Source organism: Typopeltis vanoorti, chromosome 10, assembly GCF_054136105.1.
Source record: "Typopeltis vanoorti isolate ZY-2024b chromosome 10, IOZ_Tvanoo_1.0, whole genome shotgun sequence".
Lineage (NCBI taxonomy): Eukaryota > Metazoa > Arthropoda > Arachnida > Uropygi > Thelyphonidae > Typopeltis > Typopeltis vanoorti.
In genome coordinates, this window is record NC_143558.1 from 91742956 (window position 1) to 91768312 (window position 25357).

At 36.7% G+C, this 25357-nt stretch overlaps 1 protein-coding gene across 2 annotated transcripts in view; it reads right to left on the bottom strand.

Moving 5' to 3' along the window:
- Window positions 1-25357, bottom strand: part of LOC150102589 (ribokinase-like) — a 147799-nt gene that overhangs the window by 97567 nt on the left and 24875 nt on the right. For both annotated transcript variants that reach the window (XM_090398832.1, XM_090398831.1), the window contains exons 2-4: window positions 18058-18190; window positions 17807-17870; window positions 17634-17696 (exon numbers count right to left, since the gene is read on the bottom strand). In XM_090398832.1, the coding sequence (XP_090254958.1) occupies window positions 17634-17696; window positions 17807-17870; window positions 18058-18190 (260 nt within the window). The remainder of the gene's footprint in view (window positions 1-17633; window positions 17697-17806; window positions 17871-18057; window positions 18191-25357) is intronic.

A 25357-nucleotide genomic window follows, 5' to 3' on the forward strand; every position in this document is an offset into this window, starting at 1 on the left:
CAAAAATATTTTGGGAAAATTGGGAGAAAAGAGCAAAGCTAATAATAATGGCAAATATCTGTTGTATTTCTGCTCAGGACATGGACTGGTTATTACTAACACCATGATCCAACATAAAAATGTGCACAAATTCACATGGAGAGAAGAGGCGAGGAATAAGAAAAGTCTCATTGACTATGTTATTGTTGATAGTGATGTTTTCTCCCTGGTGCAGGACACCAGAGTGTACAGAGGATTTGAAATTGGAAGTGATCACTATTTAGTCTTGACCATGATAAAATTGAATTTCATATTGAAAAGAATAACATGTAAGAAAGTTTTAAAGAGAATAAAAGTTGAGCAGCTCTCAGATGTGAACTGTAGACTAAAATACACAAAGATTATTGAAGAAAAAATGAAAGAGTTTGAGAACAGGAATCAAACCTTGGAGATTCAGTGGCAAACTCTGAAGAAAACATTGATTGATTCTGCCAGACAGGCATGTGGTGAGGTTGTGTGCAAGGATAGAAAAATTAGAACTCCATGGTGGACACAGGAAGTTAAAGAGGCAGTGAAGGAAAAGAAGAAAGCATATCAAAAGTTCCTGGCAAATAAGTCAGTACATTCTTGCATTTGTCCCTGTATTCTCTTAGAGAATACAGGGACAAATGCAAGAATGCTAAACACTGTGTAAAACTAGCTAAACAAAAGTCATGGGAGGACTTTGGCAAGAATATAGAAAATAAATATTAAGAAGGTGGCAAAATATTCTGGAGGTTGTTGAAGAAGCTTAGGAATGGAGGAAAGAGTGCTGTAAAAGGAGTTAGAAATGATAAAGGTGACATGAAAACGGGAGAAAAAAAAAAATCCTTGAAGTATGGAGTAATTACTTTGAAAAATTGCTAAATGAAACGAGCAGTGATGACAGCACAGTGGTAAAAAACACTGACCAGGCATGCAGTCAGGAATACATATCCATACTTGAAGTAGAAAGAGCCAACAAAGGCTTGAAATGTGGAAAGGCAGAAGGAGTAGTCGATATTCGACCAGAAATGCTGATGTATGGTGGTATAAGAGTCTTACAGTAGCTACACTGCATAATTCAGAAAGCCTGTACAGAGGGACGAATTCCCGATGATTGGAGTAGAGCTCTCATAGTACCCATATATAAAAAGCGAAATAAAACTAAATGTGAGAATTACAGAGGTATTTCCCTACTGAGTGTTCCTGGCAAGATCTATGCAAGCATACTTGAGAAACAGTTGAGAAGAATTGAAGAAGAAAAGCTTGGTGAAGAACAAGCTGGATTCAGGCCAAATAGAGGCTGTCAGGATCAGATCTTCACTTTACGACAAATAGTTGAGAAAGCATGGGGAATATAACAAAGATCCGTATTTAAGTTTTGTCAATTTGGAAAATGGCATATGACAAGGTGCCAAGAGAGAAGCTATTCAATACGCTACAGTTATATGGTGTCAATGGGGCATTATATCAAGTAATACTTAGTCTTTATTTGAGTTGTAAGTCAGCAGTTAGAATTGAAGGAAGTACAGGAAGATGGTTTAATGTTAAATCTGCTGTGAGACAAGGTAGTACATTATCCCCTCTGTTATTCATTATCTATATGGATCACATTATGAAGGAAAGTGGTATTAAACATGATATCAAAATTGGAGGTTAATGTCAGCTCTTTGCTTTATGCGGATGATGTTATACTTCTAAATAAATCCGCTACAAGTCAGCAAGATTCTCTGACTAAACTGAATAACTGTTGTAATAGATAAGGTATGAAGGTCAGCAATAAAAAGACAAAGACAATGAAAATAGGCAGAATCATTGAAAATGTCAACTGTGCTGTGAATGGAGAACCTGTGGAACAAGTAAAACATTTCAGCTACTTAGGCACGATTTTTAGTGAAGATGATAAATTAAATATAGAAATAGACAACAGAATCAGCAAAGCTGGTATGGTGGGAAGTCAATTGAATAAATTCATATGGAATAAGAGAGAAATTAGTTGGAACACTAAATTAGCTGTATACAAGACAGTGTTCAAACCAGTTTTAACTTATGGATCTGAGAGCTGGGTCAGAAGTAAAACACTTTACCAAAGACTAGACACCGCAGATATGAGAGTCCTGAGAAAGATTAGAGGCGTGAACAGATGGCATCAATGGCAATATCATATTAAAAACGATTATATTAGAAAAGAATTTGACATTGTCAGCATCCAGGAATGTGTTAGCAGAGCTAATCTCAAGTGGTATGGTCACTTTAACAGAATGGGGGAAGGAAGATTAGCAAAACAAGTGTTCTCTGCCAGGTTGGCAGCAAAACGACCCAGAGGAAGATCAAGTTATAGGTGGATTGATACGGTACAAAGTGCCTTAGACAATAGAAATATAAGATCTGATAATTTTGGAGTCTTGACAAGTAATAGACTGATTTGGAGAAAAATTGTAGATAGGAAGTTAGTAATGATGTAATGTTTTTTCATGTAGTACTATCATATCCTGTACACCCCTTGAAAGTACATGGCAGGAATTTGATGATGATCATGATGATGATGATGATGAGGTAGTTATCTCTCAAAATCTTTTTGTCCTGATATACTGTCTATTCATTTCAATATCATCATCATCATCATCAAATTCCTGCCATGTACCCTCAAGGGGTGTACAGGATATGACAGTACTACATGAAAAAATTACATCATTACTAACTTCCTATCTACAATTTTCCTCCAAATCAGTCTTTTACTTGTCAAGACTCCAACATTATCAGATCTTATATTTCTATCATCTAAGGCACTTTGTACAGTATCAATCCACCTTTATCTTGGTCTTCTTCTGGGTCGTTTTCCTGCCAACCTGGCAAAGAACACTTGTTTTGCTAATCTTTCCTCTCCCATTCTATTTAAGTGACCATACCACCTGAGATTAGCTCTGCTAATGCATTCCTGGATGCTGACAATGTCAAGTTCTTTCCTAATATACTCATTTTTAATATGATATTGCCATTGATGCTATATGTTCATGCCTCTAATCTTTCTCAGGACTCTCCTATCTGCGGTCTCTAGTCTTTGGTCAAGTGTTTTACTTCTGACCCAGCTTTCAGATCCATAAGTTAAAACTGGTTTGAACACTGTCTTCTGTACAGCTAATTTAGAGTTCCGACTAATTTCTCTCTTATTCCATATGAATTTATTCAATTGACTTCGCATCATACCAGCTTTGCTGATTCTGTTGTCTATTTCTATATTTAATTTACCATCTTCAGTAAAAATTGTGCCTAAGTAGCTGAAATGTTTTACTTGTTCCATAGGTTCTCCATTCACAACGCAGTTGACATTTTCAATGATTCTGCCTATTTTCATTGTCTTTGTCTTTTTATTGCTGACCTTCATACCATATCTATTACAACAGCTATTCAATTTAGTCAGAGAATCTTGCAGACTTGTAGCGGATTTATTTAGAAGTATAACATCATCTGCATAAAGCAAAGAGCTGAAATTAACATCTCCAATTTTGATATCAGGTTTAATACCACTTTCCTTCATAATGTGATTCATATAGATAATGAATAACAGAGGGGATAATGTACATTCTTGTCTCACAGCAGATTTAACATTAAACCATCTTCCTGTACTTCCTTCAATTCTAACTGCTGACTTACAACTCAAATAAAGACTAAGTATTGCTTGATATAATGCCCCATTGACACCATATAACTGCAGGGTATTAAATAGCTTCTCTCTTGGCACCTTGTCATATGCCTTTTCCTAATCGACAAAACTTAAATACAGATCTTTGTAATATTCTCATGCTTTCTCTACTATTTGTCGTAAAGTGAAGATCTGATCCTGACAGCCTCTATTTGGCCTGAATCCACCTTGTTCTTCACCAAGCTTTTCTTCCACAATTCTTCTCAACCGTTTCTCAAGTATACTTGCATAGATCTTGCCAGGAACACTCAGTAGTGAAATACCTCTGTAATTCTCACATTCAGTTTTATTTCCCTTTTTATATATGGGTACTATGAGAGCTCTACTCCAATCATCGGGAATTCGTCCCTCTGTCCAGGCTTTCTGAACTTTGCAGTGAAGCCACAGTAAGACTTTTATACCACCATACTTCAGCATTTCTGGTCGAATATCATCTACTCCTGCTGCCTTTCCGCATTTCAAGCCTTTGATGGCTTTTTCTACCTCAAGTATGGATATGTATTCCTGACTGCATGCCTGGTCAGTGTTTTTTATCACTATGCTGTCATCACTGCGTGTTTCATTTAGCAGTTTTTCAAAGTAATTACTCCATACTTCAAGGATATCTTTTTCTCCTGTTTTCATGTCACCTTTATTATCTCTAACTCCTTTTAGCACTCTTTCCTCCATTGCTAAGTTTCTTCAACAACCTCCGGAATATTTTGCCACCTTCTTGATATTTATTTTCTATATTTTTGCCAAAGTCCTCCCATGACTTTTGTTTAGCTAGTTTTACACTGTTTAACTTTCTTACATTTGTCTCTGTATTCTGTAAAAGTAAAAGCTGACTTATTTGCCAGGAACTTTTGATATGCTTTCTTCTTTTCCTTCACTGCCTCTTTAACTTCCTGTGTCCACCATGGAGTTCTGATTTTTCTATCCTTGCACACAACCTCACCACATGCCAGTCTGGCAGAATCAATCAATGTTTTCTTCAGAGTTTGCCACTGAATCTCCAAGGTTTGATTCCTGTTCTCAAACTCTTTCATTTTTTCTTCAATAATCTTTGTGTATTTTAGTCTACAGTTCACATCTGAGAGCTGCTCAACTTTTATTCTCTTTAAAACTTTCTTACATGTTATTCTTTTCAATATGAAATTCAATTTTATCATGGTCAAGACTAAATAGTGATCACTTCCAATTTCAAATCCTCTGTACACTCTGGTGTCCTGCACCAGGGAGAAAACATCACTATCAACAATAACATAGTCAATGAGACTTTTCTTATTCCTCGCCTCTTCTCTCCATGTGAATTTGTGCACATTTTTATGTTGGAACATGGTGTTAGTAATAACCAGTCCATGTCCTGAGCAGAAATCCAACAGACATTTGCCATTATTATTAGCTTTGCTCTTTTCTCCAAATTTTCCCAAAATATTTTTGTATGTCTCACATTCATTTCCTACTCTGCTATTTAGATCCCCAACAAGGACCAACTTTTTCTTTTTCATTGTGTCAGTCGCTTTTTCTGAAGCGTCAAAAAATTCCTCCACTTCTACCATAGTAGAACCTTCTGTGGGACCATAGGCACAAATAAGTCTCTTAGTCCCGTTCCCCATTCACATATTTGCCCACATTACTCTACTTGAGACTGATTGCCATTCAAGAAGATTAGCATCGTATTTTGTGTTGAATACTATGGCTACTCCTTCTTTTCCTTGATTGTCATTGCCTGAATATAACATTTTGTATTTATTGCTCAGAAAGATCTCACCAGTTTTGGTCTTTTTTGTTTCAGTCACCCCTATTATGTCGATCTGGTACTTATCTAATTCCTCAGCTAGCTCCATTTCTTTGCCATTCAGGCTTCTTATGTTCATAGTACCGACCTTTAACTCTGGTAATGTTGAGTTGGGGTGTGTTTTCATATTTACTACCTTAACTACCTTATATTATGCAAACAGAAGGTACTCGCGGATCAAGTCTTGGATTTATCTCATCAGAGGATGTCTTTGTAAATGAGATGTTGAATATGTCGCAGCTATATCATGGAATGAGGAATTATATGAAAAAAAAAAATCAATGTTGCTTAGGCCTTGCTTAGCAACTGTCTGGCAGAGGCAGTGTCTATAATGCATTCCCAGGGGTAGGAGGTCCAATAAGGTAGGTGTGAAATGGATGAGGCATGAAAGTTAAGAAGGCATTATGATGAGGTAGCACAAGATAAGTGGTAACATGAGGAGGACAAAGAGAAAGTAAGAAAGATGACTCACTTGGTAAGGTTAGCAAAAATACAGCATAAGCAGCAGTTAGCTAATGAGACCAAAAGAAATCCTAGGGAGTTATTTCAATATGTGGCCAGTAGAAGAAAGAATGTTTATGGAAGATGATAGTGGTTAGTGATGATGATAGAATAATAACTGCTGAGGAGGAAATACTGATGTTAAATGAGCAATTCATAAAGGTATTTCATCATCATGAATGTAACATCATGTAGAATTTGAGAGTGGAAAGAAAGGAGGAGCCACTGATAACCAGTGAGTAGGAGGTATAAAAGGAATTGAGTAAACTTGATGTCAATAGTTCAAACATAGCAAAGTGTTAGGTTTTAAAATTCAGAAAGCAAAAATAGGATGCAGAGCATAAGACTGGTGGAAATATCACAGAGGAAGTGAGTGGTTTTGAGGTGATGGTGAATAGGGACATGAAATTTTGGGGACATTTTGCTAAAATTGTGAGGATAGCTCAGCAGATTATTGCAATGATGTAGAGGATACTGACATGTAGAAGTAAGGATGTTATGATTCCACTGTATAAGGCTCTGATCAGAATGCATTTGAATTACTGTGCACAGATTTCATCACCTTTTTCAAAAAGATGAAGGATGGAATAAGGATGATTGGAAAAGATGATTGAATAAGGTGGTTTCTGGTCTGTGGATTGTTGAGTATGAAGAATGATGGAGGGAATGCAATTTACAGTGTCAAGTGAATAGAAGGAAGAGGAGGACATGATTAAGACATAAGTTGGTAAGGGATTAATACTAGATTGATATTGGCGAGATTTTACACAGAATGAGTGGAGACTAGGGGAGAACAAGCGGCCATCCCTAGAAGCTGTATAAGAAGAGTATGAGCATGGCAGTGAGAAGCAAGTTTTTTGTGTAGAGAGTGGTAGGTGATTGGAATGCATTGCTTGAAAGGATAGTGAGTGCGGAACAGTGAATGCATTTAAGTCATAGTATTATGAGCTGTGTGTGCAAGTAGAACCTCCAGTGATGAGTCTATTGATTTCGTGGAGGTCTGATGATAATAATAATGATGTATCCATAATTAGCTATTCAGAACAAGGCCTCATGATGACATAAATTTTGAATACAGTGAATCCAAAGATTATCGTTTCCTTAGGCATCTTTATGGAGTCAAAGACTCATTGTGGGAGGTTTGTACTAACTATTATTCACACAATGCCTATAATACCTCTCCTTGACCTCATTCACTGAAACCTCCTCTTGAAACTATTCCACCCATCTTCTAAGCAAAAAATCTAGTCCTAATATTCTTGTTAACCACATTCTTACACAATTTCTAGGGATGATCCCCTGTTCCATCCCTTCCTGCCATATAGAGAAAAAAAACATCTTCAGTGTCAATCCCATAAAAACCTTTTAATAACTTATACAATTCCATCACAATCTCTCTTTACTGCCTATCAACTAGCATTTATAACCTACATATATATATATATATATATATATGTAGGTTATAAATGCCTCACAGGAATATATATATATATATATATATATATATATATATATATATTCCTCACAGGGAATATTTCACAGAACAGTCATAACTTGGCTTCTGGATCCTCTCCACCATATCCCCAGGTGAGCAGATCTGCATGAAGCAGTCCAGACAGCCTTATTAAAACCTTATATAAAGGGGAATGTTAACCTCCCTATCCCTACTTGTCAGTGTGAAATCCAAGTAATCTGATGTGCTATTCTGGCCACCTTTGAAATATGTCCCCAAAACTCCCTGTCCACCATCCGAATCCCTGGCCTCATCAATTTCCTGCAGTTCAGTTCTATCAGTTTGCAATCTCTTTATCCCCAAGTATATGATCTAATACTTAGCCATATTAAACTGGCAGCCATTGTCCATACTGCCAGCCTATTTAAGTAATCCCAGGATCACTACAATATCTTCATTGAGTATTGCTCTTTCTATGTATTTTCATTCAAACAGCTGAATATTTCCCATTAAATCCTTTCCTTTATCACTGATGTACAAATAAAACAGCAGATAAACCAAGCACTGAGCTTGGTTTGCCTGTTGTTATCTGCCTTCTCCTGGGTTAATTCTACCGCCCCCCCCCATATACTATTCTCTATAATGTTAATCAACCACCCACCAATCCTCTTATCCAAATCACCAGCTTTTACTGATCCCCATCTGCTCCAAGTTATGTAGCAGATTTTCATGTACAGTAGTATTCCCTGAATGCCTTTGCAATGTCACTGTGTAGCCATTTCCTTTATCCAATAGAAGTATCACTTTATTATAAAAAATGGGCAAATTACTAAGGCAAGACCTATCCCTCACCAAACCATGCCCCCCCCCCCATATTCTTGCCCACTCAGTTCTAAATTCTGCTTTTACCTTCTCCAATATCTTAATCATCACTCCTGAGCTACTGATTTGCCTATGATTGCTACTTCTGTCTTGGAGTGTCCTTTATGCAACAGAACTGTTTTGTCCTCTTTCCACTCCCTAAACACCTTCCCAGAACTGATGCTTAAATTAAACAACTTTGTTACAGGAACTGCCAATTCCCTTGCCCATTCTCATAATACATGAGCTGATATCCCATCTAATCCCATGGCTGTATTTACATTAAGGTTCTGCAATATCCTCATCACTTCCAAATTCTGTACCTCTATTCTCACACCTGTCAATAACTTCCACAACTTTTTTCTTTATCAGCTATAAAATATCATCAATATAAATGAAATGGGGGTGTCTGGCCTATAAACTGCTTTATTCAGCAATTGGTAAGCTGGAGACTATGTTTAATTTATAATCAATGCATATAAATTAAAGATATGAAGAAATTATATTCTTGGTTTCATCCTTTATCCAAGTGTAAGCAAACAAAGTTTGCATATAAAGTCATTTCGATAAGGATGAAACCGAGAACATAATTTCTTGGCATCTATAATTATAGTATAACCAAGTGAAAAAACTTTCAACATCTACCTCTAATCCAGAGTATTTTAGCAATAAGGTGTGAAACCTTTTGACTACTTCTAGATGGAAATATGACTTCTGCATTACTTCAACCTTGGTATCACTTCTGGGTCTGGCTCCCATTGATGAGACCTCAATAAAGGTCTTCCCATAATGCATAGCATTATACATGTCCATAAGGATATGTGCATTGCATTATAGGATACTAAGGCAACTGATGTGAAGTCATTAGCATCTACGTACAAGTAACTCAGTCGTGTAGTGACTTCAAGGGCAAACTTTGTTTGTTTACACTTAAAAAAAGGATGAAACCGAGAATATGGTTTTTTGGTTTCTTTAATTTATAGCATAACCAATATGGTCAAGTGAAAAAAACTTTCAAAATCAATGCATAATTATCCTTGCTGGTTATTTTTAATGAAATATCACTACCTACTACAATGCAAAAGCTTAAAAATTATTATAAAACAATACTTAAATTAAGGGGATATTAAATCCCACATAGTTTGTGTTTGTGACTATGTGGGATTTAATATCCCCTTAATTTAAGTAATGTTTTCATTGCCGAAATGAAGCTTATTAGCTCTTTATACTTAAGTAATTATAAAACAATGTATTGTGCTTCATTGCTCTATTCCTACTTGGTGTCAAATAGAAAATTTTGAAGATCTGGACATTCTCCTGTTAAATAAATATAAATAGTAATATTGTAGGATCATATCTTATCAAAAGAAATGGGTCCATATCAATCAATTTTATCTTAAAAGCTTTCATAAAACTACATAAGATGATCAAAAGTATTTGATTAAAATTTTTTTGTAGGGAAATACTAACATTATTGAAGTGGCAACCATAAAAGATATTCAGGAAAGAAGAGTGGCTGGCAACTGAGCTGATCTATAAGTGTATTTTTCAGTTTGTCACTTCTGAAACTGATGTCATAAAGAAGTAGCATTTGTGAATACAACAAGTTCTGCTGAAAACCTAGTAAGTTAACTACAGAAAAGACACAAGTCATCACTATCACCTCGGGCAAAGAAAGTAAGATAAACTGGTCAAGGAAATGTTGATCACATTCTCTGAAGAAGAGGTTCTAGTCAGAATTTCAGAATTAGAATTTCATATCAGAATTTCTTCCCCAAGTTTAGACCATGAATCTGACTGACTACAGAACCATTTTCCAAAATTTTCAAGATGAAATTCATTAGAAAGGACCTCACAACAGATATCCTAGTCATTTTGAAAGTTTTTATATTTCGATTAACAGAAAAGAAAAGAAATAGAAATAAGTTCAGTATGAGAAAAGATATGAAAGGACTGTTGGAAAATGCAAGAGAAAAGAGTGAAAAGCTTGATAAAATTATTAGTATATTCTTCTTCTTCTCCCATAGTCCTAAATGAACTGTTGGGTCATTCATGGCTGGTAGGTGATACTCTTTGCTAGCCTCCTCCAATCGTCTCGGTCTCTTGTTCTTGATGTCAGTTGAGAAAGGGAGGAATTTGTCCATTTTTTGATGTTATCATTCCATTTTAATCAAGGTCGGCCCCTAACCCTTGATCCTGGAACGATTCCTTCTAGGGTTTGCTTTGGAATGCCATTAGCCCTCTCCATGTGTCCGAACCATTTCATCTGTCTTCTTCTGATGACTGTCAGAATATTTTCCCTTTTTCTCCCATCTATTGAGTCAATCAGTTTTCGGACATTTTCATTGGTTTCGTGAGCGGTATAGGGAATTCTTAAAAGTCTTCTGTAAGTTTTCATTTCGAAAGACAGGAGTCTCCTCTCATCTTCCTTCAATAAAGTCCAGGTCTCACAACCATACAAAAGGACAGAATTCACCAAGGTGTCAATTAGTCTTAGTCTGGTTGTGATTGCTATTCTGTTATCTCCCCACAATGGTTTTAACTTCTGTAGGGCCACGGTTGCCTTAGCAATTCGGTATTTAATGTCGGTTTCTGAATGACCATCATGACCCAACATGCTTCCTAGATAAGTGAACTTCTTTACATTCTCAATTTGTTTATTGCCAATTTGTATCTTTAAGAATTCAATGTCTGATTTTGAGGTTATCATTGTTTTTGTTTTTTGTAGGTTTATGTATAATCCATATTTTTTTAATGTTCCGAAAACACGGCTGGTTATCTTTTGTAATTCTTCTTCACTTTCTGCCAGGAGATCGATATCGTCAGTGAAATGTAAGTTATTTATTCTTAGTCCGCCAACTACTATTCTAGTGTCATATTCATAAAGAGCTTCATCTATGACATATTCCAGAAAGCAATTAAAAAGAAGAGGGGACAAGATGCATCCCTGTCTTACTCCCCGTTCTGTCCGGAACAGTTCAATTTCAATTTTTAATTTCAATTCTAATATCAGATGAGGAATAAAGAGATTTAATAATCCTAATGATTTTGTTGTCAATACCATAATGTTCTAAAATTTTCCATAATGCCTCATGTCATATTGAGTCAAAAGCTTTTTGAAGGTCTAAGAAGTTGTGACAGATTATTTTGTTATGTTCTGTGTATTTTTCGCCTAGTATGTGTATTGTAAAAATATAGTCGATTGTACTTCTGGACTTCTGGAAACCTGCTTGTTCATCTGATAGTCGTCTGCTTTCTATTTTCTTTTCGATTCTTGACAATAGTATTTTTAACAGGATTTTGCTTGGATGACTAATAAGGCTTATTGTTCTATAGTTGCTACATTTATTGGTGTTTCCCTTTTTAGGAATAGGTACAAGGACAAAAGTCCGCCAATCAGAAGGCCAAGTCTCTGTGTTCCATACGTCCTGGAATAAATTTAGCAAGGTGTCTATGATAATGTGTCACCTCTTTTGCATATCAGTTCCACTGTGACACCATCACTTCCCAGTGATTTTCCAATTTTTGAGGAGCTAACTGCTGCAATAACTTCTTCTTTTAATATCGGGTAATCTCCTTTTTCCGAACCTCCTGGCAAAATTCCGTCCAAAATATCATCGGTCAGTTGAGGGTCCTTTTTAAAAAGCTTGGTTGCGTAACATTTCCATCTATCAATTATTTTCTGGTTATCTGTGACAGGAGTTCCATCTTCATCTTCTATGCTCCAATTAATTGCGGTAAAAGGTTTGGTTAGCTTATTGATAATTTGAAAAGCACTTTTAGAATTATTTTTATTTAAGTCCTCTTCTATATTTTTGGATTCATCCAATATCCATAAGTTTCTAGCATGTTTGATTTCTTTTTTAATAATCTTAGTAATATTTTTATACTGTTCTCTATTATCACCACTATTAATATGAGATTTCAAATATCTTCTTTCGTCGCATAGGTCCAAAATATAGTTGGTTATCCATGGTTTATTTATTTTCCTTTTGTATTCAAGGATTTCTTCAGCTGTCTCAGTTATCTTTTGTGAGAAGTATTTGGTTTTAGATTCAATACTATTATGTTTCTTGAAGCTTATGTCAAAAATTTGTTTTAATTTGTATTTATATAGTGTATTTATTTGGGAATCTTTTAATTTTTCTATATTATATCTTTTATGAGTTGATTTTGTAGGTAATCTTTCCCTCATTTTCATATTCACAGTTGCGATGACCATATTGTGGTCACTGCCAATGTCAGCTCCAGGAAATGATCTGGTTCTTGTGAGGTTGATGGAGTTTTTAAATCTTGTGCTTACAAGGATAAAGTCAATTTGGTTGTGTGTTTTACCATCAGAGGAAGTCCATGTCCATCTTCTGGAAGGTTTATGGGGAAACAGTTTATGTTAGTAATGGTAAGTTCATTTTGTGAGGCAAAATTGATCAATTCAAAACCTCTTTTGTTTGTCTCCCCATAGCCACATGGTCTGACAAATGGGAGATAATCCTTGCCGATGTCTGTTCCAATTTTGGCATTCCAATCGCCCTGTACAATCAAAAGGTCTTTTCTATTCTTTTCTATTAGTATATTACCTAGATATAATAGAAATGAATTAAGGACTATGATGACAAACTCCACTTTGGGGGGGGGGGAAGGGGATCTTCTTCCATGCCAGTTCTAAGCCCGGATAAAGGAGGAGGGCTGGGTAAAAGGCTAATCACACTTCCCTGTCAAAATTCCCTGATTGTTGAAACCAAGAGCCCAAGAAAACCAACATATCAGGTGTCAGGTATGTCAACCTGCAGGATTCCTGATGACTACTATATAAGTTGGAAAGTGGATAATGCATAGATGAAGTTTCAAGGGTAAAGCCTACAGGAACCTTTGAAACAGATGAGGTCACCACTTTCACCTAAACAGAAAACATTAATTGTAACATGGAATGTTAGACCTATGTTTCAAATTGGAATAAAGAAAATGGGAAAATATGGAATAGATAATTTAGGAATAAGTAAGTCAAGATGGACTAGATTTGGAAGATGAGAATTGTAGAAGAATATCAAATATTGTATCCAGGATCAGATGAAAATCATGAAAGAGGTGGGGAATTTATATTTTGTGCAGAGACAAGTAAAAGCTTGATAAATTTTAAACCCATAAGTGAGTAGATAATAACAGCTAAATTATATTCAAGATATATTAAATTAACCGTAATTTAATATAAGGGTCCAAAGGCGACTGACTAAGGTAGTTTCTGACCTCTGGAATGTTGAGTATGAGGAAAGATTGAGAAGATGTAATTTGCAGAGTCTGGTGGAGAGAAGGAAGAGGGGAGATATGATAGAGACCTACAAGTTGGTAAGGGGTTGTTATAAGATCAATGGTGGAGAAGTTCTACAGAGAATAGTGGGAGATCAGGGGAGAACCAGAGGTCATCCCTGGAAACTGTATAAAGAGGGTGTGAGTAGGGGATTGAGAGGCAGGTTTTTTTCGTGCAGAGTTGTGAATGATTGGAATACCTTGCCTGAGAGTGTGGTGTCTGCAAGGAGTTTGAGTGTGTTTGAGGCTCGGTATGATGAGATGTGTGTGTGATAAAAGGACCTCCCAGATGAGTCTTTGACTCCATGAGGTCTTGGGTAATAATAATAATAATAATAGTAATACAACTAAATATACACACCATATATTTATATACACCAACAAATGAATGAAACGGAATTTTTATGATAACATGCAAATTTTTGCAAGTTATCATAAAAATATGCATGAATGCTAAAGTTGGCAAAAGCAATAATTAAGATGAAAAGCAGTAGGTAACAAAGAATATGATTCAAGAAATGAGAATCTAACAGACAGACAAGCTTAAGTGTTAAAAGTTATTCCTAACTTATTTTAATGGTATCAACAACACCAAATGAACCATTTTATAAAAAAGATGTTTATTAACTGGCTTATATTTCACTGAATTTTAAATCAGCATCTTCAGAGCACAAAGCAGCATGTTATAGTTTATACACAATGAGTAAGTGAAACAATTCAAATCATAACGGACAAAAGATCTAAAGTCCTAATTTGGCACCTTCTAATGTAAAAAAAGAAGCTTTACAGATATGTAGGAATCAAGCTTAAGATAACAGTCTCCCAAATTTTTGGCAAACTAATGCAACCATATTTGTTCGGGTCAGGAGAATTCTTCCTAGCCATGGCTGACTCTAAAAAGAATCTAGCAGTGGATCACTGCTGTTTAATTTGTTCATTAACGATATAGGGAAGGATCTAAGAGGAACAGTTCATTTGTTCGCTGATGATGCAAAGTTGGGTAGGGCAATAGTGAATGCAGAAGATGTCAAAATCTTGCAGGACGATTTGGATAGATTGGAATCCTGGGATAAGGAGAATGGATGTCAATTTAATGTAATAAAATGTAAGGTTATGCATTTTGGGGTGAAAAGATCAGCAGCAGCAGTATACCACATTAGTGGAACTGTACTCCAGGAGATTGATGAGGCCAGGGACTTGGGAGTATTGGTGGATAGGGAGATGAAGTTTAGGGAACACATTGCAAAAGTGGCTAAATCAGCTCATCAAATCACTTGGTTGCTGAAAAATACTTTGACGAGCAGAGACAAGCAAGTTATTGTTCCTCTGTAGCAAGCCTTGATAAGACCTCATCTCGACTACTGTGCCCAGATTTGGTCACCTAGGTTTCTTCTTCATTTGATGGGGAGGAGGTGGAGAAGATTCAGAGGCGAGTGACCAAGATGATAGCAGGTTTATGGAATGAACCTTATGAGAACAGGTTGAAGATTTGTGGGTTGCAGAAATTGGTTGATAGGCGGAAAAGGGGAGATATGATTTGGACATTCAAATTGCTAAATGATTCAATGTATATGCTGTCTAGCAGAAATGGATGGGAGTTTTTGGTTATGTGGAGCGAGTTTGAGTGAAGATTGGATCTGTATAAGATTCATAAAGGTAAGTTACTGGCCTCACATTTTATAATGTTACCATGGAGATAGACAAGGGGAATGAATACACCATGAAACTTTTGGAATCTAACAGGATACAGCATGGAAGATTGTTGCATAAAATGGAGAAAGGATTGGATTATAAAGTATTCGTGTGGTTAAAAGAATGGCCAACTAATGAATATCAAAAATAGGTACATGGAGGATGCAAGTCTGCAAGATATAAGGTGACCACTGGTGTACCATAGGGATCAGTCCTTGGTCTTTTGTTACTCAATCTTTACATTAATGACATTATGGAAGGATTTGACAGTAAGCAAACAGCTATTTGCTGAAGATGCAAATAAGTAGGGTAATCAGGTAGGAAATGATGTGAATAAGCTGGGCATGTGAAAATAGCTGTCAGTTCAATGTTCATAAATGTAAAGTTATGGACTTCTTTGTAATGAGATGGTCAATGTCATATTATATTGGTAGGAGTATAGGAATCTTGGAGTTTTAGGATAGGAAGTTGAAATTCTAGGGCCATATAGCAAAGACTGCAAATACAACTTGGAGGGTAATTGCGATGCTGAAATGAACCTTGACATGTAAGGATAAGGAAGTTATTTTGGCTTTTTAGATCTTGATATGATCTCACTTGAACTACTATAAACAGGTCTGGTCTCCTGGTTTCAGTGATAATGCTGATGCAATGGAGAGAGTGGGAAGACAGATTGAAAATATGTGAACTGCAGACACTAATAAACAGGAAATAGATATGATTGAAACTTGCACGCTTCTGAAAGGGTTATATGGAATACCAGAGATTTTCAGTTTATGGAGGGGTAGGGAGAGGACTAGAGAACATCCATGAAAGTTGAAAACGAATGCAGTCAAGAACTGATAGCTAGAACTTTCTCTCACAGAGTTGCATGTGATTGGAATGGATTGTCTTTGAAGGTGGTAAGTGTGGTTAGTGTGAATGGATTCAAGAAAGATATGGCAGCTAGTGTGGGTGATATGTAGCCTCCCTCGATGAGTCTCTAACTTGAGGTCTCTCTTAATTATTATTATTATTATTTGACACCTCCAGGGAATCCATAGACTCATCGAGAGAGAGGGCACCTGCTCTACAACTCTGTCTCCACCAACTCAAACCACAAACTGATCGCAACTACACCAACGCTATCTATCGCCAATCACCACCACTAATATTTCCACAGACAATCACAAACATCCATGCCCATGGCAGGAATCGAATCTGCAGCCTTTTGGCGGGAGAGATTCAAATCTGTAGCCTTTTGGTGGGAGAGTGGATATGCTAACCACTAGGCCAGCCAGGCTGGCAATTAATTATAATTCAATTCTTGTAAGTTCTGTAGTCATTTTAAAACTTTTAAGTTTCAAGTTTAATTATTTGGATATGAAATAACGATGGATTTAAAATATCCTCTACAACTTTACAAACTGAAGTTCTCTAGGCTCTTTCTTCATTACTATTATTTAACAGTCTGTAGAGAATTAACAGGCCAATGGGAAGACTCACTCAACAAGCAAATTACCAATCATACTGAAAACCTTACACTCATTCGCAATCCCAGCATTCACAACACACTATCTCAATGCATTTAACTGACTATTCTCCATGTAAAAAAATCTACTCCTCATTTCAAATATGGAAATATAAAAATTTTACAGAGACTTTACTGCATAATTCAGAAAGCCTGGTCAGAAGGTCAAATTGCAGATAATTGGAGCAGAATTCTTATAACCATCTGTAAAAAGAAGAAATAAAATGAATCTGAGAATTACAGTGGAATTTAGTACAGGATGTTCCAGGTATAAAATACCAGGTATAAAATACTTTGTCTTAGTATAAAATACTAAGACAAAGAGCAACTTAAAGCAAAACCAAGATGTTTTGTATACAAATAGCTTAAGAGTGAAAATATTTCATGCACAACCTTTTATTTGCTTCATCGTCAATTCTCATCCACCCAGGATGGATTGACTCGCTCTCTAATTAGGGGTTTCCAGGCAATTAATACAGTTGATTTGCCTCATCTGCTGCATCCCTTATGGGTAAGTATTTATGCCTGTAGACTGTATGTTCACAGGGATGGTTTGCATGTTTTAAGAGATGAAAAATCTGAGTTTCTGGGAGAAAAATCCTCCACCTTTGCATAAGACTGGCTAACTCACCATTGACTGAAAATACCCGATAAAGGATTCAAACCTGGGTCTATCCAGCCAGAGGTTAGGTCTATACACTGAGCTAGGAAGGCTCATTTTGTGTTCTTACACCTGGAAAAAATAAGAATGAAAACATGAATATAATTTCTTTTCAAGTATAATATGTTATTTTTAATAACAAAATTAAAATTGTATCAAGTACTTTACCATCATCTGTTACAGCAATATTAGCTGTACCTGTGTGAGAATCTTTTGTGATCCATACATATTCTGAAACAAAATATAAAAGAAACACATCAGTGAAAAAATATACAAAATATATAAATCGTAAAGAATATAATTAATTAAGCAATACTTAAGGTTTGTACAAGGCTACTTACCATAGTTAACTTTATGTGCTTGAAAATTTTCAATATATTCATGACCAAATGAATCATCACCAATCTGAAAAATATATATATTCAATATTCGTGTGTGTGTGTGTGTGTGTGTGTGTGTGTGTGTGTGTGTGTGTGTGTGTGTGTGTGTGTGTGTGTGTGTGTGTCTTTTTTTGGCCACAACGAGTCCTTTGACTCCATGGAAGTCAGATGTTAATAATAATTTATTAATTAAACCTTTAAATAACACTTGCCTTTGCAATCATTGCACACTGAATTCCAAGTCGCTGTGCCATTATACACTGATTAGCTCCTTTGCCACCAAATCCTTTAGAAAATTTAGATCCTAAAACTGTTTCTCCTGGCTTAGGAAATCTCTTCACATAGCTAAATCATGAATAATTTATGTACCATTAGTAAATTATCAAACTGAAATCATTAATTTTGAACATGCACATACTCTATAGGCAAAGTTAGTTAATCAGAATCAATCACAATGTTACTTTAACATTAATCATTTTACAATAACAACCATAATATACTGAGAAATATTATTCCAAAATGGCTTTAAAAAAAGTCAGCTATAATTTTACCTATAACAATTTGTTAACTATGGTAAGGAAAGAGATATTCTTGTGGCAATGAGTGATAGAGATAACAGTGAACTAAAAAAAGTAATTACCACTTTAAATAGTATAAAATCTAAGTTGTGTAGAAAATATAGTAAAAAAATATAAATGCATATTCATTTTATGAATGCTTGTAATGAGTATGAAGTACAAATAAAATAAGGGAACATTGTGAGTGATAGTTTACACAAATGGGTTTGCATTTGCCATTTAGAGCATTTGTTGATAAAGGAGAAAGTTTATGGACATAAACTGAAAAACGAGAATTGTTTAGGAGGACACAGTAAAAAATGATAAAGTACTGTGCAAATAATACAAAACTCATGAAATGCATAACATTAGGATGGAATGTCGTCAGGAAGAAACTGTACACAAAATGTAGTTGAGAAGATGGTTAAGTATGGAGACCTTTCATATCAATGAGAATAATGGTTGCTGGGGACAATCATGCTTGTTGTTATTACAAACAGTCTAAGAACAAATCATACAGTTAGTCAGAAGCCTTGGATTAAGCTTGTATTATACAATAGCGAACAAATTAATCCAAACACTTAGATTTTAAAGAAAAATTTTAATTATGCAAGAAAATATGCATAAAAATTAAACTCCAACTTTACCTAATAATTTATATGTGCTCCTCTGTTCTTACTATGTTCATTAATTCACTTAGGCATGGACTCTACCAATACATTTTTCTTATTTCTGCATCTCGAAACCATACTTTTATAATGGATTCTATTGTTTATCCTTTGTATCACAATTTAATTTTCCTAGTCTCTCTTTCTCTATGGGTGATAGAGATAACATTTATGATAATCATAAATTTTCTATTGGGTTAATGTCAGGAGAGTTACCTGGCCACTGAAGCAACTGGATGTTGTGATTTTTGAGGAACTCTTTCACTTTTTTTGAAGTGTGACATAGAGCGAGATCCTGTTGGAAGATGAGTTCTTTGTCTTTCTAGATCTGTGGGACCACTCTTTTCTCCAATACTTTTATGTATTGGTCACTTTTCATTATACCATCAACAGGCACAAGTGATTCTGGACTGTCATGTGTAAAACAATTCCAGAACATCTTTTTTTTGCTGGGTGTTTAGGAGCTTGCTGAAGGTGGACGCGAGAAGTCTTCTCAGCCACTGATTTGTGAATATAGGGTAGTTGCTCTCCTTGCATAAAGAAATGACTCTTATCTGAGAATATGACCTTCTTCCACTTCTCAACAGTCCAATCTTTGAACAAATTTGTCCACTGGAACCTCTTTTCTGCATAGCCTTTATCAACAGTTTTTTTTTTTTGGGGGGGGGGGTCTGTGGGCAATCCTCCATGCTTCCAACAATCTTCAATGGACTGTAATGACAGAAACATTAATCCCACTACCTGGCAAATCTCTATTTCAAGTCTACAGCAAACAATTTTCGATTCATTTTGCTTTTCCTAACTAGTAAACAATCTTAAGTAAGTGTATTCCTTTTTTACCCACATTTTCCTTTTCTGTCAGGAGAATAGGTACCAGGCATAATGTCTCCCTAAACCTCTTTAAAATCACATTAACAGTACGCAAACCAACACTACACTGATTGGCAGTCTTTGAGTCGTGGATGCATGCTGAGAAAGAGTACATATTTTTGAACATTTTCTTGGAAATGTATCAATTTTATATCTACACAAAATGAATAAACACTACAAATGGCAACTTGTTTACACTATTAAAAATGCACAACACTATTAATAAACATTGTAGAGACAGTTAAAACATTAAAACACACCGCACTCAACCAAAAAAAAAAAAGTGAACTAAAACCAAAACCAAATACTTTATGAAAATTCAGCTTGTTCAGATTAATGTGTTTGCTACTGTATATTATATTATTATTATTATTATTATTATTATTCAGGCCTCCATGGAGTCAAAAGACTCATTGTGGGAGGTCCTTCCTAAGAAACACAAAGTCTATCAAGACTCATCGAGGGGAGGTCCCCCCCCCCAAGAAACACAAAGTCTATCATACCACTCCTTGAACTCATTGACCATTCTAGCTCTCACCACTCCATCAGGCAATGCATTCCATGGTTCAACCACCCTCCATGCAAAGAAACCACTCCTCACCCTCTTACTCACAGTTTCCTTTCGTAACTTCCAGGGATGGCCTCTTGTCATCACTCCTTCCCGCTGGTCAACCAAACAAAAGAACTCCCCAGTGTCAACACTGTAACCACCTCTCAACAGTTTAAAAGTCTCAATCATATCACCTCTCCTTCTATCCACCAAACTCTGCAGTCCACATTCCCTCTGCTGATCCTCATAACTATCATTGTATAGTCCTGAAACCATCTTTGTTATCTGCCTTTTGTACCCTTTCCACAGTTAATTTATCCCCTTCAAATCCTGGGGACCAAATCTGAGAACAATAGTCCAAGTGTGGTCTGATCAGGGTCTTATACAACGGAATGATAACTGTTTTATCTCTGCAGGTCAGTGTCTTTCTCATTATTGCAATCCTCTGTGTTACCTTCACCACCTTTGCAATATGTCCTCTAAAGAGTATATACACTATACTCTTTTTCAAGTTATCTTGGAAGTAAAGAAATACTCCAGGCCGTACCACTTCTAAAGGTAGAGGGATATTAGTTCACTATTACTATGGCAACAGTGAAGTGTGTCGTGTTTATAACTAAACACATTCGTAGAAAATCCCCTATAAGCTGCCATTGTCCGAATCACACCATTCTACATATAATATTACATTATGACTGCTAATAAGAAATTGCACGGCCAAGATGACTCTATATGGAAAAGTTGCATAACTCATGTTATTGAAGAAGAAGAAAAATTCCGGGCCCTTGATGGAATGATAGATAAGATGGTGGAAAATGTGTTTTCCATGACCTCATACGACTGAGCACCTTTGGATTTTGTGGAATATTACTGATAGGCTGTAACAAAGTAGATGTCATATAGTTTATTATAAACTGGCTTAAGATAAGCAGTAATTGTTTACATTATGAAGTGAACTTCACTCGTCACAACACATATTTCTGAACATGACATTTTATTACAATAATATATATACATAAACACTCTTATCCCTTCATTAATTTAATGAGGAAATACCACGCAGGCTGCAGTAGTATCATCAAATTGTGCATCTTCACTAAATAAAGATTCAGAGCTGTCATCTACCATGAAACACAAGTTTTCCACCACCTCATCTATCATTCCATCAATGGCCCAGAATTTTTCTTCTTCTTCAATAACATGGGTTATGCAACTTTTCCATGTGCACTCAGTAATTTTTTGAAATCCTTTCATGACCTGAAATTTTAAAAGTTGTATTTTTTGTTGCAACATGCCCCTTAATTTGTGCCCAGATGAGTTCTATGGGGGTTCAGTTCACAATGGTATGGTGGAAGACAAATAACTGTGTGTCCTTTCTGTTTGCCAATGCTGATAATGCGATATTTTTGAAACTGACTCTTGACATTTGCCACCAACTTCAATAGTTCTGTTTTCACCATATCAGAAGTAACCAATTCCTTTTTCCTTCAGACATTTCTGAATGTCTTTCTGCGTATAGCCTGAGATGGCACATTTTCCAGTCAGACAGAATAGAAAGGCACATTGTCCATTACAATAATGCTGTTAGGCTCAATGTTTGGCAAAAACATGTTCATGAACCAATGTGCATGGTGCTTTCTATCCATTTCCTTATGATAATCGCCTTGTGATTTTGATTTCTGTGCTTGTCTGACTGGAAAATGTGCCATCTCAGGCTATATGCAGAAAGACATTCAGAAGTGTCTGAAGGAAAAAGGAATTGGTTACTTCTGATATGGTGAAAACAGAACTATTGAAGTTGGTGGCAAATGTCAAGAGTCAGTTTCAAAAATATCGCATTATCAGCATTGACAAACAGAAAGGACACACAGTTATTTGTCTTCCACCATACCATTGTGAACTGAACCCCCATAGAACTCATCTGGGCACAAATTAATGGGCATGTTGCAGCAAATCTTTGCCACCAGCATGCATTATGATTATACACACTCTTTTCCACTCGGTGCTTTCAGGTTTGTCGTTAAGCCCAACAAAAATGCTTGACGAGCACTTTTTATTGTCATGTCCTGGAGAACTTTAATGCAGGTGTGACTGGCATTCACCCAAGGTTTTATTATTATTATTATCATTATTATTATTATTATTCAGGCCTCCAAGGAGTCAAAAGACTCATCGAGGGAGGTCCTTCCTAAGACATAAAGTCTGTCAAGACTCATCGAGGGGAGGTCCCCCCCCTGAGAAACACAAAGTCTATCATACCACTCTTTAAACTCACTGACCGTTCTCGCTCCCACCACTCCATCAGGCAATGCATTCCACGGCTCAACCACCCTCCATACAAAGTAACCATTCCTTACCTTCTTGCTCACAGTTTCCTTTCGTAACTTCCAGAGATGGCCTCTTGTCATCACTCCTTCCCGCTGTTCAACCAAGCGAAAGAACTCCCCAGTGTCAACCCTGTAACCACCTCTCAACAGTTTAAAAGTCTCAATCATATCACCTCTCCTTCTTCTATCCACCAAACTCTGCAGTCCACATTCTCTCAGCCGATCCTCATAACTATCCTCGTACAGTCCTGAAACCATCTTTGTCATCCGTCTTTGTATCCTTTCCACAGTTAATTTATCCCCTTCAAATCCTGGGGACCAAATCTGAGAACAATAGTCCAAGTGTGGTCTGATCAGACTTATACAACGGAATGATAACCCTCATATCTCTGCAGGTCAGTGTCCTTCTCATAATAGCAGCAATCCTCTGTGTTACCTTCACCACCTTTGCAATATGTCCCCTAAACTTCAGGTTTCTATCAATCATCAACCCCAGATCTCTTGTCTCCCCTACTTCCTCCAGTATAACTCCTAACATAGAGTATGCAGCATCCCATCGATGTTTCCCAAACCTCAAGACCTTACATTTTGCTGTATTAAACTGACACCCCCATTCATTTGCCCATCTATATAGCTTATTTAAATCCTCTTGTAGGGCTACCACATCTGCACTATTACTAATAATCCTTCCAAGCTTCGCATCATCCGCAAGCAACTGAATATCCCCCTGCAATCCACTGGCTATGTCATTGATATAAAGGTTAAACAATATAGGTCCTAGTACTGAGCCCTGTGGGACCCCACTTGTAACCCTCTGCCTCCTGGAAACTGCTCCACCATACACAACTCTCTGATACCTATCAGACAGCCAATCCTGAATCCAGTTGACCAATCCGACATCCAGACCCATGTGCTGCAACTTAAATATCAGCTTATCATGTGGCACCCTGTCAAATGCCTTTGCCAAGTCTAAGAAAATTGCAGTATATGCCTTTCCCTCATCTAATGTTCTTGAAACTTTATTATAAAAGGCTAGCATATTGCTAAAACAAGAGCGTCCTTTCACAAATCCATGTTGATTCTCACAGATAACATTACCCTCATCTGCCCAATGCTGTATACGGTCCTTCACTACTTTCTCCAAGATCTTAACAACTACTGATGACACACAGACTGGCCTATAATTAGACACTTCCAGTCTGTTACCACCCTTATGCAATGGCACTATCTTACCTTCCTTCCATTCCCTGGGCACCTTTGCCAAAGCCAGACTTTCATTGAAAAGCCACGTTAAAGGCACTGTCAATTCCCTAGCACATTCTCTCAAAACTCGTGGTGAAATACCATCCAGTCCCACAACTTTACTGACATCCAGAGTACTCAGTATCTGAAACACACTCTCCTCCTGTACCTCCAGACCTCGAACCAGTCCTATCCCTCTAGCATTAAAACTGACTCCTCTAGGATGAAATACTCCAATAAAGTGTTCATTGAACAATTCCACTATGTCCTCTGCATCAGTCACTCTATTCCCATTTTTATCCCACAATATCATTCTTCCACAGTCATTTCTCCTCCTACTGGCCACATAGCTAAAAAATTCCCTAGGATTTTCTTTGGATCTTAGGGCCAATCTCCTCTCATATTCCAGTTTCGCTTTCCTTACCACACTAGTCACTCTTCTGGCCTGTATCTTATATTCCTCATGCATCTCTTCACCTGTCTCTTTATATCTCTTCCATAGCCTCTTTTTCGCATGCAATTCCTGTTTAATATTGTTTGTCATCCACTTTACTCCAAATTGCGTCCTCTTCTTCACTCGTGGTATACAACTTACCATTGCTGATAACAAATATTCTTTCACAATTTCCCACGCACTAGTGATATCCTGGCCTTCCAATTCCTGCCTCCATGAAACTTCCCGAAGTTGACGTCTAAGACTATTATAACCACCTGCCTTATAATTCCACATAACTTCCCGTCTCTTTGATACTCCTGCATGTCTATTCATTTTCCAAGTCAACACCATATGGTCACTCTCTCCAACTGGTGGGAGAGACATCAACTCAGTTATTATCAACTCTTCTGATGCTATAACCAAATCCAAAACTTTTGAACCTCTTGTTCCCTCTGTTACATGTTGCCTAAGACATTTGTCCCTCAAGAATTCTAGAAATTCCATTCCCCTATTGCTACATGCATCTTCCTCTCTCCAATTTATACTACTGAAGTTAAAATCTCCCATAACAATCATTCTTCTTGCACTTGCCAAACTTAGCTGTCTAAACATCTCCTGGTCCCCATCCTCTGTGCTCCTGGGTCTGTAGCAACACCCCACTAAATATCCTGTCTTGCCTACCTCTACCTCACACCATACGCTCTCAAAATCATTTGTCTCACTTCCTTCCAAATTCTCCACTCTTAGAGGACATAGGTCATCACTTATCATAAGCAGTACCCCACCACCACGCTTTCCCCTCCTATCCTGACGAAAAATGCTATACCCAGCGACTTCTATTCCTGTTGTTATATCCCCTTCT